Below are 16531 nucleotides of genomic sequence, written 5' to 3' on the forward strand. Positions count from 1 at the left end.
CTGGGCCTGGCCGAGGCGGCAGGCAGTTTCCCAACCGGGCAGCATCTTTGCTTTGCCACCTCCGTGATCGCTGTTTGATTCCTCATGAGGCGACGTGCTTGCATGGGCCGCAGCTGTAGCTCCGGGATAAGCGCGGCAGATGGTCAGATCGCCGGCCTATCCCTCTGCTCCGACCAGTCACCCATCCATCCTCCCTCCCTCCCGTCGAGACGTCCGGCCAGCCCAGCCAAGCCTGACCTCACATCAATCCACGGCTAGCGGCAGGAGCAGAGCAGCAGCGCCAGGGCTTCGGCGCAGCCGTTGCCAGTCCAGCCCAGCCGCGCACTCATTGGCCGCTCTGCTGCTCTGGTCTTGGCTTGCATCTGTAGTCGTGCGCAATCTTTTGTTCCATTGCATGGAGCATGCATCCTAGCGTAGCCTAGCTAGTGGCGACGCATGGAGCATGCGGTGCGACCGAGGCGCCCGGCCGGTGTTCAAAGCAAAGCAAAGCAAAGCCAACCAGCGTCTCGGTTACTACATTGCCCCCACCCCTACCACTGCTGCTGCTCCAGCAAGCAAATCTAATCAAGTTCTGCGCATCTCGGTTGCCCTATAAATCCCAGCTGCCGCCTGCCTCTACCTCCAGTCCAGTAGCTCACCACTAGCTTCACTCTGCTCTGCTCCTCCATCCACACGACACGCTGCTAGCAGCTTCTCTTCTCTCTTTTTTTAAATAACAGAGCGCCGAGAGCGGTGACACTAGAACGTCGCGACCGCCGGCGCCATGGCCACCTCCACCTTCTCGCTCTTCTTCCCGCCGCTGCCCAGCAGCAAAGGCCAGTGGCCGGTGGCTGAGGAAGCTGCCTACTCCTACGACGACCACAGCACCGTCACCACCCTCTCTCCTTCCTCCCCGGCCTCCTCTGCTTCCTCGGGATCCCTGGTCGACTGCACGCTCTCCCTCGGCATGCCGTCCTCGCGCCGCCCACAGCCTGACCGCAGGCCACCGCCGCAGGCATACCCGTCCGTGTCCGCCGCGGCTGAGCCCTGCTACTACCACCAGCAGCATGGTGGCAGGGGCGGCGCCGCCGGGCACGAGCAGCTCCTGGACCGCCGCTGCGCCAACTGCGGCACCGCGTCCACCCCGCTCTGGAGGAACGGCCCCCGCGGACCCAAGGTACACACACACACACACACACACATTTAAACTCGCCCATGCTCACTTCGTCAGTGCGTTCTTCAACTTGCTGCAATGCAACTGCATTAGACTGATCTACGTCGCCATGTATGCACATTGTCTGCCGCAGTCGCTGTGCAACGCGTGCGGCATCAGGTTCAAGAAGGAGGAGCGGCGCGCGGCGGAGACCAACGGCGGCGGCGGGTGCGGCTACGTCGCGCAGCGGGCGCCCATGTCGGCCCCTCGCGCCGTGCCGTACGCGGAGGAGGCGCTACCTTACGCCGGCGCCGTCGACGCGCCGTTCCTGGCGTGGCGGCTGAACGGCGTCCCGCCGGCGCCGGCGTTCTCGGCGTGGCCCGACAGGCAGCACGGCGTGTACCAGTACAACTAGCTTAGTAGCAGTGCGTGGTGTAGGTACGTGTTAGGACATGGGACGCGGTTGGTGGGCGCTGCAACGTTTTTTTGGGGATTTTGTTGGGGACGTACGGTTGCACGCGGCCGGTGGGATATGCATGTGCATGAGTAGTGGTAGTACTGGTACTGTATTTTGTCTGGCATTATCGTCGAACAAGCCTAGTGTACTAAATATATCAAGTACATGTCGTTTGTATTCTCAAGTTTCGATGCTCTTGGGTTCGAATTGAGGCGCAAAATCGGTCTGAATTTCGTCTCGCGAGCAGCCGGGATATGAAACTGGTGTTTAACGACCAACTGTCAACTTTTAACTATTTCTAACTTTCGTTTTTTTTGTTGGGAACTTTGGATGTTATCAAACTTGAAAATTTGCTACTCCTCCGTTCAGTAATAAGTGTACTTTTTTCTTTTCTGTCAGTCAAACTAGTTGGACTTTGATTAATTTTATTAAGAAAAGTGCTAGCATTTATGACATCAAATTAGGCTGCTTATAGTGGAGAGTAACATATAGTAGTATCATGCATATGTTACTATTGCATATGATACTATCTTCATAGTCCATAGTATCATAAACTAGTATCATAGATGATCTCATTTATTGACATGCATAACACATAGTAGCATAGCATTTAACATGTTACTAGCTATGATAGCCCGAAAATTCACATATAAGGCCGAGCACCTCGGTGCTCTACGTCCCGTCCATCCACACTCGCTAGGGATCCGCGCGCCTCACCGTATAATGGGAGCTGTCCCCCATATCGATAGCAGCACGCCGTGTATTGCGCAAGTCAACAGGGGTGTACCATCGACGGGGTAGTGGACCAGCAGGTCACGGCGCGTGATGTTCCAATAGATGTCAGGGTTAGCTTCCAACGCAAGACTGTCGTCCATCAAACGGGAGCTCGATCACTGTAGAACCATGTGGCAGCATGCTCGGGTCAAATCGGAAGTATTTTTTTATTGTTTCTTAGCCCATTCAACTTGCACGTCATTTACTCCCTCGCCGTCCATCGTCGCCTCGTCTATGCCATCAGGTTTTTTTGCCATTTTTTTTGTAAGATGTCCCGGATGAAGTGGCGGTCGTGGGATAGCATGTGGTGGACGGTTGCAGGAACTTTCACATCGTTTAAACAGGGAACTGCCTCCGGGCGCATCGTCTCCCTCCTCGCCTCGTCTCTCACTCCTCCCACTTCGTCTTCTCGCTCTCTCTCGTCGCCCCATCTCCCCGTTGCTCTCATCTCCCACACCCAATGGAGGGCGCTCGCCGCGCTGCCGCCGTTGCGGATGTTGAGAAGGAGATGCCGAAGCAGGAGGACACGACCGCAACCGTTGTCGTCGCTGCGGATCTTGAAAAGGAGTTGCCGAAGCAGGAGGGCACGACCGCAACCGTTGTCGCCGCTGCGGATCTTGAGAAGGAGGTGCCGAAGCAGGAGGACACGACCTCGAGCGGTGTTGTCAAGGCTCACGACGATGAGGTGGGTTTTTTAGATGAGGTTTTCTTGTTTTTTTATAGTTGATTCGTGCTTGAACACACTCTGCTTTTGCATGTGTTGACGAACTTTTGCATTTTTGCTGGCTTGAATCAACGAAATCTTTCGCTTATTAGTAAAGATTCCACCCAGGTCATGTGCTTGATATATACGAACACCCATTCCTAAATTTCTCCTAGATTTTATTAGTAAGGATTATTAGTACGGATTTAATAAGAGTTAGGTTTTTGAACTGAGATCTCTCATTGTTCCATGTGCTTTAGATTTTATTCTCATAGAGTACATGCGAAGCTCAAATAGTTTAATCCAGTCCGTGGTCCTCTTGGGTACTATTTTTCCATTAGACGCATCAGACAACATGTCAGATCTGGGACACCACATATACGTGAATCAATCAACACAATTACCAGGCGCATTTGCTAAACAATGTAACTGATTCTCTTTCTTTTCTTAGGAAAAATGTAATTAATATTTAATCATATGCTAAACAACAAACTATCTACCGTCAGTTAATAGTTTTGTTGTGGTTATCCCCTCACCGGGGTATGCCATAGGCTGAGCAGCCCAATTTATGCAATATTTTTTTTATAAATCATGCTATTTATGTTCATGAATAGGGTGGCCGATGCAGCAGCACCGGTGGCGGTGCCAGGATAATAAACCTGTGATGTCAACTATAATTCCTCTCCAAATCTTATAGTATTTCTGAATTTATGGAAAAAGTTTACTTGAATATTTAGAAGGTTTTGATCAAAAGCTGTGTAGTCAATTGGCTACATAGCCATAGTGTGGCTTCGCCACTGAGCAGCACTATGAATGTAATTAGAAGCACATTGTTGAATGGATTGACCTTTTTTGAATTATTGTGTTACATAATTTGTGCTAATCGAATTACTTATATTGTAGGAAAGGGAAGCTGCAGGCATGAAGAGGAAGCTCGCCAAGACTGGGTTCAAGAGCCCGTATGACTCTGACTACGACGACGGCGACCCGTACGAGGTAATCCCAACTATTTTTTAGTTCAACGTAAGCACTATATGAATGCATGTTGGTGGGCTTTTTAATGAATTTTATGTAGAGAGTGTTTTAATGTTGTTTGTTTAGTTAGATTACTGTACATGCCTTTTTTCTTTTGTGTTGTTCATTAAAATTTGGTAAATGAGAATTATCTGATGTTTGTTCATTGCATCATTCTGAATCAGAAGTGTGTGTTCTGGCTCTATAATGGTTAATTTGTGTGTGTAGTATAACTCTGGAGATGACGTCGAGGACGGCAACAAAGAGTCCTTCATTGAGAAGGAAGCTCAGAAGATCAGGAAGAAGGGAAAGGCGGCGTACTACAAGAGTGGAATGTTCAGATGTCCATACTGCATCACAAAGCCAAAGCCCAAGGATGGGATTTATGAACACCTCATGTCTCATGCACGCGGTTTAGCAGCGAGTGTTGCAGACATCAAGACCAGGGCAGAGCATGCAACCCTCCTGAAGGCTCTAGGTCCCATTTAGTCACCCTCCATGATCTAGATGTTGCTGTGAACTATTTTACTTTTGCGCCACCTGCAGGTTGTTTGTGAACTGTTGGAATGTTATGGCAGGTTGTTTGAGAACTGTTTGGAATGTTCTACCTTTGAGGTGGAATGTATTATGAGTTTATGTGCTGCAACGATCACGGTAGCTGCTTCTATTTTTGCTTCACTGATCATAAAGATTGGAAACAATGAGATTTGCTTCTATTTTTTTCTTTACAGAAAAAGATTATAACACCTGGTCAACAAAGAAGAAACAATGAGATTTGCTTCAGGTTGAAGAAGAAGAGCTAATGGGGATAGCAAATGGGCCCGCACCCCCCTCACAGTTAACAATAAGGCAAAGCGGTGACAGGACATGTTCCAAAGAGAACAGTAGACACATGTATTACGAAATATGTGTGCCAAACCAATACGTCTATGATACCTAGATCCTCAACCTAACACGAGCTAGCAGGGGACAGCCAGCAGACAGCTTACCATCCCAATGCGTTGCTGGACGTCCCGGATTCAGAGCACCGAGGTGCGCGGTCACACAAACTTCGCACTCTATGATACCCCCACTATGACTAGCCTTAGTATGAATAGATTTGTCTTTACATGAAGTTTCCAAATATATCATTTTCATGTCATATATGTTGCTACTATTTTTTATAAAGTTGATCAAATTTTAATTTTTTTGACTAAGTACAAATCTATATGCGCACTTATTTATGGACGGAGGGAGTATGTGCAAACTTTGGTTACATCGGGAATACAAAATCGGGATAATATTTGTTGATACCGTAGCACCTAACATTAGGTGTTCCAGTGACCAGTGCAATCTGAACATGTCTTTTTAGATATTTCAATGTGGATTAGGTATGTATGTCTATAGAAGGATTTCAGAGAACGGAGGATGGAAGTACTATAAATTCAAATACATGATCAATGTAATTCAATCTTATATTTTCTGTGCGTATTATATATGTTGGTAGAACTCCTATGGGTTGTCATGGTCTTTTTAAGTTGTTCCAAATGCACCCATAAATACAACACATATTTTTATTTTGTGCCACACTTTGTCTGCCCCTATTCGTCTATCCCACCCTCCCTCACTCTTTCTCAGCCTCTTTGTCACACAAATGCATACTCCCCACCTCCTCTCTCACAACACAGAACTTAATTTTGCTTCAACTTAATTTTGCCTGGTGTTAACATTCAACTCAATATATTGTAAATTAGATAAGCTTAAATATGAAAGGAAAATCATAACCTTTAAATAGGCCAAGACAACCTTTTGAATTTCCTCTTGACTCATTAACTCTACCCTTTGTAGCACACAAATTAATGGTTATATTCTATACAACAAACAAAATGACTTCACATGACCCCACAAAACAAATGACTTCACATGATCAACTTCTTAATCCATTGCTAGACATTAGTTTTGATACTAATTCTTGCCTATTATATTATATTTTGTTCAACAAACAAGTCTAGTTGACATAGAGATTGATAAGTACATAAGAATGTATGTAAGACCTCACATCCGTAAATATCTGAACAATTTATGTGCATCCACAATCTATCAACATTACTAATGATGAGCAGTTCTAGTTGAGAGTTCAAAACCGAAGTGCTTGCATTCAAATGTAAGTCATATCATTACTCAGGCAGATTACAACCAAACCGAAGTCTGAATTTGGACAACACTAAAAGGGATAGTAGTGGCTATATTCACTGTGTAGATGACAATGTCACATTGTCGTATCCTCTATGATCACAGTAAATCTACAACACACATGGCTAAAGATTAAGCCTCCAACTTATTTGACCACAATGATTAGAACAGGTAAGTAACCATTTCGAGAAAGATTACCAGAATAGGTGCGGATGAACATGACATACATAGATGAAGCATTTAGCAAAATAGTATTGAAATACATGCACACAAGAGTTTCTTAAAACCTTATCATTGCATCGTGGAAATAACATTGCAAGAGCCAACATTGCCTAGTGTGGCAAGAGTCAAAGCAAGATGCACAAGTTGTTTGGTTCGTGCCTCACACCTCCCCTGCTTTGACCAACACAAGACACTTGTAGTGGTGCTGCCACCGAGTGTCCAAGCTCGCTTTCTTCCCCTTTACTCTTTACATGCGACCCCCAATCAAATCAACAACTCGATTGATTACCCACTAAACCACTTCTCTATTTCATGTCAAGCAACCATGGATGCCGTGTTGGAAATACATCATATAACATGTAAGCATCACATCTCTGGCATGGACCGTACAATTCAAAAAATTTGTTTGAAAATACATCACATATTGTAAGAAAGCTTTCAAAAAGGAAAATTCGTTAATCATCATAAAAAAGAATGACCACCTGGTTCTAATATTGCACCAACACTCCAATGCGCAACCATGTATGCATACGTATTAAAGTACATGAGAAAAAACATCTATTTGGGTTCAAAACATAAGCGTATATAGAACATTCCGTGGTAGATGACTGATAAAAAGGAATAAACAAACCAATCAACTCTGATGTGATGAGAAGGAATTAAAAAAACATTTCTAAATTGTAAAAGAAACTAACACACCCCTTCCACGTGGCTTGTTAAATTGGAACTCCCACATCCCGAGCTCCACCCTCTTAAACCAACTGAGGTAGAAAAAACACACATAGATGACTATAGAAGTAAGGAAATGGATCCTTAATCAAAAGAAGAATGTAATAAAAAAATTGTGATGGTACCCATATCCAAATGATGGGTGGTTAGATGGTCAAAATACAGAGTATATGCATGAAGAAACAGTTCTCCCCGAACATTGTAATCCTAGAGATAATGACTCAATAGAATAAGAAATTTGATGTTTTACAATTTTACACTAAAAACCACACATGTAAATACTCATGAGGTATTTCTTATTTCATACATACTTAATTTTCTTGATCATGAGGGTGGAACTAATTGTGTTGCCAAATGCCCATGTGTCGGTGCAAGTTATTTAGTACAAATACATCAGTTGTCATTGTTTGGTCATACACAAATAATGCAGCCTCTCAGAAGGCAAAAAAACATATAACTTTTAGATGTTCTAAAATGAATGCCTGAGAGAATTTGTTTTGGAACCGAATAAGCACTTCAAGATTAGAAGAATCCTCAAATAGCATAATGAAGCCACTACATGGCTATCGACCTATCATTTTTTAGTAGTAACAAAAAAGCCAAGAGCGCCAATAAAGCATGAATCTATTTGATCCCAACCTATAAGTAACACATAAGAATTGTATTTTCAATAATAAGCATTTCTAGGGTAAAGAACACTATTAATTTATTAAAAACATATTTATTTAGTGAGACACTATGTCACATGCTGCCCAATTCCTGACAACCCGTCCTTTTCATTCGTCGAGTTATATATAGTTGTGATACCAATGGTTGATATTTCATCATGCATTCTAAGAAGTAAAGAGAATAACAAGAACAAATCATGACATAGATCTGTATGCACCCATGATGCCCTTCTATGGAAAGGTTTTGGAGGTTGGGTAGGGCCAAACGTTATGTAACCAACCAGGTTCTGGAAGGATGGCCTTTCCTTCATATCCTTAGAGACCGAGTCAACAAAGAAAAAAATCTCAATACATTACTCACTGATTAGCAATTTGTACTTACAAAAGAATCATAATCTTAAGGCTCTAAAGAAAATAAAAGCTCAATAGAAAAGCTAACAAGACAAACAATAAGAGGAACAAATATAATAGAAGAAAGCAGTCAAAGTATACCTTCCATCGAGTGATTTAGTTGACTTCCCGGGCCAAACATTCATGCATCCTCATCTACATCTATCACATCTCCTTATGAGAGGCAAAGAGTGGAGGGTAAACAGTAGATTAGAACACCGAAGAGTAGCTTATTGCTTCCGTGAAGAAGAAAAAATACATTAGGCTTTGAGGGAACTTAAGCACGTTTCAAATACCTCTTTTTTGTATGCATGTGAGACTCAAAGCAATTTGAGATGGTGCGAAACCTCATCAGAACTCGTAATGACGGTGCGATAAGTAACTCATCGAGAAGTAAAACACATGAAAGATCATATTGACACAAGTGATGTTCCAATATAGCACATGAGGCAAAAGCAACATGAGATATCTTGGAAGCAAACCTATGAAAGCTTACCGCGAGTACACGACTCAACGTCCTTGTCCATTTTGCGGCGTTCGCAAGCTTCTCCTAGCGAGCATCGATATCGAGGGTGTGGCACAGTGTATTAGATATGAATCCCTAAGCAAAACAAAGAATAAAGATGGAAGATACCATGTATGACCACACATGCACAACTATTTGTACACAAGGGAGTTGTACTAACCAAGGATAATTTGTTAAAACGGTGTTGGATTGGTAGGTCTACTTGTTGCTATTGTGATCAGATTGAAACTATAAGACACGAAAGGCACTTTCTGCTCCCGAGCTCATTTGAGCTCGGGTGAACAGTAAAATCGAAAAAGTTCGAAAAATGTTCAAAGAATTCCGAATTTTTTTGTGACCAACATTGTCAAAAGTTCTAAATGCACATTTTCGAACATTTTCAGAGTATCCATTTTGTTTATTTTGCCACGCCTTGTAGAAATGTTTGTTCATGCCAATTTTTTGCATGCACTTAGAACTTTTGACAATGTTGGTCCCAAAAAAAATTCAGAATTTTTTGAACATTTTTCAATTTTTTTTCGATTTTACTGTTCACCCGAGCTCATATGAGCTCGGGAGCAGATACTCCACGTCCTATAAGACACCTCTTTCTTGATTGCCCACTTGCAAAACTATTATGCCGCACTATTCATATAGCCTTTAACATTAATCCACCAACGAGCATTAATATGCTATTTGGGATGTGGCTCAATGGAGTAGACGTACATATAGCGAATCATATCCGGATTGGGATAAGTGCTATTTTTTGGGCTATATGGAACACTAGAAATGATATGATCTTTAATGGCAAGAACTTCACTAATTTTTTACAGGTTATCTACAGAGCCACGCAAAGTTGTCAGAATCGCGATTCTAAATCGGATCGGAGCTCCGTTGCTAGGATTGTGAATCGTAGAATCTTAACTATCAGAATCATAGAAACTTAGATTCTATGAGCAAAATCGTAGAATCGGAGCGGCTATTTTGGATCGTAAGATCGTAAGATTCTAAGACTTGAGTCAAGATTCTGACAACTTTGGAGCCACGTCTTAGATCTGCACGTGATCGTTACTCAGTCATGCGGGCTCCAGGAAGCTTATGGCTATTGGGTGTAACCGATAAGAGACGGTCGCACGGGCTATCTTCAGCCGATTTGGATGACAAGCTAATAATAGGCTAGGTGTATAGGCACTGTAGCCTTCTTTTAGTTTTGCTCGAAATGGCAAATTTTATTTACCTTTAACATTTATTTTATTGCTCAGTTCGTGAGACTATTGTGGACCTAAGACTTTGTTATTGTTATCCTTTAATAAGATGGTTGCATGCATCAATTGACGCAGAGGACAAGGGCTTTGTTCCTCCTTTTTTAAAAAATAAATAAAAATAACCGCGCATGCATGTCACGTCAAAAACCCACATGAAAAGAAAGCAGATCTCTCGTGTTATGCCTATAGAGACATCTTCACAACATTTAAATATGTTATGATTGTGTGAGCACTGAGACTGCGTACCATGAACAAGCGTGAAAAGAAAAGATAAGTGATAACACATGTAGGATACCATGTGTTAAAATAAAGAGCAGGGATCTATTTAGATCTTGAATCATGGCTAACAAATTAGGAAAATTGTACATCATATTTTTACTGTTTTTACTAGATTAAATGACAAACTCCAACAAGACCGCCTTATCAATAACTACACATGTCCTTAATCACAGGCTGACACTTAACAGAATGACACCGAAAGCGACTGCCTGCCTGCATCCAGGGAAAGCTCCGGCCGGGTTGGCCGGTGGCGACGTCATGCATGCGTGCTACGGCGGCCTGCGCGGGTACCTTCCGCGTCGTGTCGACCGGGCGGAGGCGCCGGCCACCGGTGGCTGGCGTACCAGAGTCGGCTGCGACGGATCGATGAATGTCCGTGCCCTCTGCACGCAGTACCCGGCCCGGTTGCACCGATCAATGCAATGCAAATGGCCCGGCCGTGTGTAGTACGTACAGTGGCGTGTGTGCATGATGTTGTTGCTGGGCGCGCACTCGGGAGAAAAAGGAACGTACACCCATGAAACGTCGCGATACAAAGGTGCACCACGTACCAGTGTACCCCTACAATTGCAAAGTCGTGTTGGTACGTGCTAGACTAGACGCTGCTGTACTGCTCCAGGTGCACGCCGGCCGATGCCCGTGCATTCTGTTAAATTGAACCACTGTGCCGGCTGCCAGCGTACTTGTACTCTATTCCACGAGGAAGACATCGTCGTAGTAGTAGTTTAAGTGTGTGGTTTCCAGCAAAATTACTGCTGTTTTTTACTATGGAAGACGAAGGCTGCTGCAGTCGGACATACTTCCATCGTCCTAAAATTCTTGTCTTATATTTGTTTAGATATGAATGTATCTAATTAAATTTTAGAATTTAGATACGTTCGTTCCTTGACAAAAGTAAGACAAGAAATTTAGAACTGAGGGAGTATATGATTAAAAATCAAAGGAAGCAGTCGGCAGTGTATAGCTAGCCAGCATCAAAAGGAAGAAAAGAGACCAAAGGAGCAACCCAGATGAAAATGAGTGCGGCTGCACTGCACTGCAGGAGCGGCGAAAGGAGACATGAAAGAGACTGGAAACAGAATTACGGCCAGCCTTGCATATACGCTGTCTCAAGTCTGAACCATGCACACAACACACCTGCTTTGCTGTTTTTCTCCTGTTTTTCGTGGGCATCGACCGGCTTTCCTTTCGGAGTTGCGCGACCCTCCACGCATCGAGTCCATCGTAAACCATGTGTATACTCCTAGTGTTATTTTTATGATTTTTCTTTCCTACACCTCATCATTTATCCTACATATAAAAAGATCAGTTTGGTAATACTCCGCTAACTCGTGCCTAACCGAACTCTTATCTATATCTATACCTAATATAATACCTAATCTATACCTAATAATAAAGCGGCTATTGATTCCGTCGGAAAACCCACCGCGATATTTTTATAAAAAAGCCCCTGTAATTAAAAGGGGCAACCGCGCCAGCCCCGCTGGACGCCATGGACTCGCCCTGTCAAACTGATGGGCCGGGGGGCAAACTAGGTTTGATCTTAAGTTGCTCAAGGCCCATGACCTGCCCACCCAAAAGATTAGGCTGATATTGTTTTAGAAGATCATTTGGCCCATGCACTCGTCTTCCTAGCGAGTACTGCCTGCTCAGTTTGAACGGGGAGGCTGTGCAGTGGGTTACGTTACGTACCTGCAGACGCGGCCTCGACAGCGTCGGGTCCGGTGTCCCCGAGGTGGAGCTTTAGCCTGGTGCGGTAGCCGGCGTGGCTAGCATCGGCGTAGAAGTCCTCAAGAGCCAGCTCGATGCACGTCCAACTCATGTTCCCCACCCATGTCGTCCTGTCCAGGATCACCCCCACGTCCACCACCCGCTGCCGCCGGCGAGGAGCCGCGCCGCCCCCCTTCGCCGCGACACCGGAAGCAGCGCCGACGAGAAGCACCAGAGCAAGGAGGAGGGCGTGCCGGTGGAGGACAGCCATGGCGACCCGAGGAAGCGTCACGGCTCTCATACTTTTGATGAAGCGATGGGTTTGTGATTGTGGCTGCCCTTACTGCCTTACATGCACACGCCAGCCAATTCCTTTCACTAACCACCTACGCATCTCTCTCTCGAAGCTCACACTCAGCTGATCTTAGTTGTGGTTCATACTGTCAATCTGCCATGTGCCTCTATTACTTCTTAGCAATGTAACCCCGTTTTCTTCGACTAAGCATGATTTATAATTTAGTGGAATTAACAATGGACGGGTTGATTTCTCAACAAAATAGGATAGGACTGACTACATTAGTTAGTTAGCTTATTATTTTAATAAATCAAAGTAATTATAAAAAAATTAAAAACGTGTGGTATTTTTTTCTCCCGTTGCAACGCACGGGCCCTTTTGCTAGTAATAATAAAGCGGCTATTGCTTCCGTCGGAAAACCCACCACGATATTTTTATAAAAAAGCCCGTGTAATTTTTTAATTCAACCCGCGCTCCATCATTTATCTGCAACGCAAAAGGAAAAAAACGATTCGCTGCAAAAATTATACCCGTACGCATCGCCTCCTCACGTCGACCCTGGGCCACCCTGGCCTGTGCCCAGGCCGCCGCCACACCACTCGCCGCCGCGGCCGACCTCAACTGCCACCGCTGCCGATCTCAACCCACCCGCCTCCGCGGTTGTACCTCTCCCCGCTCACTGCCCCCGTTGTGGCGCTCGAGCGCATCGCGTCGACCCTGGTCCACCCTGGCCTGTGCCCAGGCCGCTGCCACACCACTCGCCGCCGCGGCCGACCTCAACCACCACTGTTGTCGATCTCAACCCACCCGCCTCCGCGGTCGTACCTCTGCCTGCTTGCTGCCCCCGTTTCAGCGCTCGAGCACAGCTTCTGGATCAAATCAACGCGATAGCTACAGCGACTTGGGATGATGCGTCCGCTCGATGCAGAACGGCGGTGGCGCGCGGATAAGGCACGACGGAGCGAAGTACTTGCAGGTGGACGCGGGCCTCCATGGCTCACATGGGGAACTCCGAGGTTATGGCGCGGCAACGGCGACTCCTTATGGCCAGATAGAGGCGCCTAACCCTTGCTCCCCTCAATGTATCCCCTTCTCCGGCAGGAACTCATCATCTGGTGAGATCCCCTCCCCATGCCTCCAACCGTGTGCCATGCACCGGCAAGAAATTTTGTTTTGTGAGAATTTGTTTGCTGATGAATGAATGTATTGAATGTAAGATTGCATTGTTGTAGAGAGAGAGAATGGAACACCACCTTCAGTTTGTGATCTAATCCCACATTCTCTACCCCATGAGTGAAATAAGATAACAGTCCATTGATCAATTCACGTAGCCTCTTTGTTTTGCTTTGCTTGTCCCGCTCGATTTCTCATCATGATGGAATTAACAATGGACGGGTTGATTTTCCAACAAAATAGGATATGACTTACTACATTAGTTAGTTAGCTTATTATTTTAATAAATCAAAATGATTATAAAAATTAAAAGCGTGCGATATTTTTTCTTCCGTTGCAACGCACGGGCCTTTTGCTAGTCTATACCTAATAATAAAGCGACTATTGCTTCCGTCGGAAAACCCATCACGGCATTTTATAAAAAAAACTGTAATTTTTGTTATTCAACCCGCACTCCATCATTTATCTGCAACGCAAAAGGAAAAAACGATTCGCTGCAAAAATTATACCCGTACGCATCGCCTCCTCCCATCGACGCTCGGCCACCCTGGCCTATGCCCAGGCCGCCGCCACACCACTCGCCGGCGCGGCCAACCTCAACCGCCACCGCTGTCGATCTCAACCCACCCGCCTCCGCGGCTGTACCTCTCCCCGCTCACTGCCACCGTTGCGGCGCTCGAGCGCATCGCGTTGACCCTGGTCCACCCTGGCCTGTGCCCAGGCCGCTGCCACACCACTCGTCGCCGCGGCCGACCTCAACCACCACTGTTGTCGATCTCAACCCACCCGCCTCCGCGGTCGTACCTCTGCCCGTTTGCTGCCCCTGTTCCGGCGCTCGAGCACAGCTTCTGGATCAAATCAACGTGACAACTAAAGTGACTTGGGATGATGCGTCTGCTCGATGCAGAACGGCGACGGCGCGCGGATAAGGCGCGGCGGAGCGAAGTACTTGCAGGTGGAGGCGTGCCTCCATGGCTCACACGGGGAACTCCGAGGTTATGGCGCGGCAACGGCGACTCCTTATGGCCAGATAGAGGCGCCTAACCCTTGCTCCCCTCATCGTATCCCCTCCTCCGGCACGAACTCGTCATTTGGTGAGATCCCCTCCCCATGCCTCCAAGCGTGTGCCAAGCACCGGCAAGAAATTTTGTTTTGTGGGAATTTGTTTGCTGATGAATGAATGTATTGAATGTAAGATTGCATTCTTGTAGAGAGAGAGAATGGAACACCACCTTCAGTTTGTCATCTGATCCCACATTCTCTACCCCATGAGTGAAATAAGATAATAGTCCATTGATCAATTCACGTAGCCTCTTTGTTTTGCTTTGCTTGTCCCGCTCGATTTCTCATCATGGTGGAATTAACAATGGACGGGTTGATTTCTCAACAAAATAGGATAGGAATGACTACATTAGATAGTTAGCTTATTATTCTAATAAATCAAAATGATTATAAAAAGATTAAAAGCGTGTGGTATTTTTTTCTCCCGTTGCAACGCACAGGCCCTTTTGCTAGTCATCCTTCAAAAAATAAACCTGAACTCTTATCATTGTTGGAGGAGAAGAATTTATTCTCCTCGGCTACCCCGACTCCTAAATATACTTGGCCACTCTGTTTTGGAATAAAAGTTTTAGCCTCTTCCTCCTGCACTCGCATCGTCCCCACCCTGCATTTTTTTAGAAAAGGAGGATGACCCTCAGCCTCTGCATCAGGAAGATGCATGCAATCACTTCATTAATTATTCACAAAGATCTTACAAAGCAATACATCAATATGCCTGAAGCCGCCCTCTTGGCAACATCTGTCGCTACTCCTATCCAATGATGAAGGAGTGCAAAAAGTGTGAGCCACATACCCACACCTCTCACCTAGCCTAACATCTAAAGTTGGAGTGCCCCGACCGAGCCACATACCGGGTCAGGGGCACAAACCGGTCCACACCCTGTGTTGCCGCGTTATTGGCGTTGCTTCCGGACCAAGCGCCCCGTCGACACCCTAGGACCTTCTTTTTCCCTTCCCTTCCTTCTGGCCCACTTCGAATCGGTCATCGGCCGTTGTCATCATGGAATCGAGCTCAATTATCGCGGCGGCTGCATCGATCCCGTCTCCCAAAAAAGCCTCGGATCTTCTTCCTCTTAGCCTATTCGTCCACTATCGGCCATCTTGAATCCCGGCTGACCACTAGTATCTGGTTAACATCACCTTTCAACTTTTTTGTCAATTGAAATGAACCGGGTCATTTCTATTCAAGATGGAGAGGTTGAGAGAGATGATCTTCAAGGACTCTTGGTCGGAGGAGGAGGAAGAAGGCGATGACGAATTCTAAATGGTCATTGCATGATCTTCAATGAAGTTTTTCGGCGGCTGAGGAGTGGATCACAATTCGGCCGCATATACATCAATAGAGATAGAGCGGAGGGCATGCCAAGATTATGAGAGATTATTTTGACCCCAACCTAGTCATCCCAGAGAAGTATTTCCTTCGACATTTTCGGATGCACACAAGTCTCTTTCTTGCTATTGTAAAAACCATGGAGAAGCATGATGATTGGTTCAAACTCGGGAGGAGTGTGTTTGGACACATAAGTGTGAGCCCTTTGATGAAGCGTATTACGGTTGGTCGAGTACTTGCCTATGGGTGTTCGACTAACGCCGTAGAAGACTTCCTCCACAGTAGAGAAGATACAATCTTGGAGGTCATTGGAAGGTACACTAAAACCGTGATTGATATATTTGAGCCAGAGTACTTGAGGACACCCAACGATGAAGACACCGAGAGGTTGTTGGCATTGAGTGAAGAGCGAGGATGGTCTGGAATGCTTAGATCAATTGACTGCATGCACTAGACATGGAAGAATTGTCTTGCATGATGGAAAAATCACTACAAAGGCCACTGCAATGATCCAACAACCACTCTTAAGGTTGTTGCATCGGAACTATGAATTCATTCTCTGGATTGCTTGGCTCTCATATGACATGAATGTGTTGTGGAGATCACTATTGTTCACTACTATTTTTGCTGGAGATGCCCCTCCTTGCAACT

At 45.5% G+C, this 16531-nt stretch overlaps 2 protein-coding genes across 3 annotated transcripts; both read left to right on the forward strand.

Moving 5' to 3' along the window:
* The first annotated feature begins 501 nt into the window (after nucleotides 1-501).
* LOC123451712 (GATA transcription factor 15-like) lies at nucleotides 502-1863 on the forward strand. Of its 2 annotated transcripts, XM_045128273.1 has the most exons (3): nucleotides 502-1156; nucleotides 1287-1438; nucleotides 1504-1863. In XM_045128273.1, exons 1-3 carry the CDS (start codon nucleotides 764-766, stop codon nucleotides 1550-1552), a joined length of 594 nt encoding a protein of 197 aa, XP_044984208.1. In that variant the 5' UTR covers nucleotides 502-763; the 3' UTR covers nucleotides 1553-1863. The 2 variants fall into 2 exon arrangements, with proteins under 2 accessions (XP_044984208.1, XP_044984207.1); XM_045128272.1 differs by having other exon boundaries at nucleotides 503-1156; nucleotides 1287-1863.
* A 272-nt stretch (nucleotides 1864-2135) lies between these two features.
* On the forward strand, nucleotides 2136-4758 carry LOC123451738. The gene is made up of 3 exons (XM_045128274.1): nucleotides 2136-3048; nucleotides 3970-4062; nucleotides 4309-4758. Exons 1-3 carry the CDS (start codon nucleotides 2824-2826, stop codon nucleotides 4567-4569), a joined length of 579 nt encoding a protein of 192 aa, XP_044984209.1. The 5' UTR covers nucleotides 2136-2823; the 3' UTR covers nucleotides 4570-4758.
* Nucleotides 4759-16531: the final 11773 nt, after the last annotated feature.

The sequence above is a fragment of the Hordeum vulgare genome, chromosome 1H (assembly GCF_904849725.1).
Source record: "Hordeum vulgare subsp. vulgare chromosome 1H, MorexV3_pseudomolecules_assembly, whole genome shotgun sequence".
Classification (NCBI taxonomy): domain Eukaryota; kingdom Viridiplantae; phylum Streptophyta; class Magnoliopsida; order Poales; family Poaceae; genus Hordeum; species Hordeum vulgare.

Bases quoted from the DNA above. Each gene is read 5' to 3' on its own strand.
- LOC123451712 (XM_045128272.1), top strand. From the start codon at position 764: ATGGCCACCTCCACCTTCTCGCTCTTCTTCCCGCCGCTGCCCAGCAGC. The intron at 1,157-1,286 runs GTACACACACAC...TGTCTGCCGCAG, and splicing joins ACGGCCCCCGCGGACCCAAG to TCGCTGTGCAACGCGTGCGG.
- LOC123451738 (XM_045128274.1), top strand. From the start codon at position 2,824: ATGGAGGGCGCTCGCCGCGCTGCCGCCGTTGCGGATGTTGAGAAGGAG. The intron at 3,049-3,969 runs GTGGGTTTTTTA...CTTATATTGTAG, and splicing joins TCAAGGCTCACGACGATGAG to GAAAGGGAAGCTGCAGGCAT. The intron at 4,063-4,308 runs GTAATCCCAACT...TTGTGTGTGTAG, and splicing joins ACGACGGCGACCCGTACGAG to TATAACTCTGGAGATGACGT.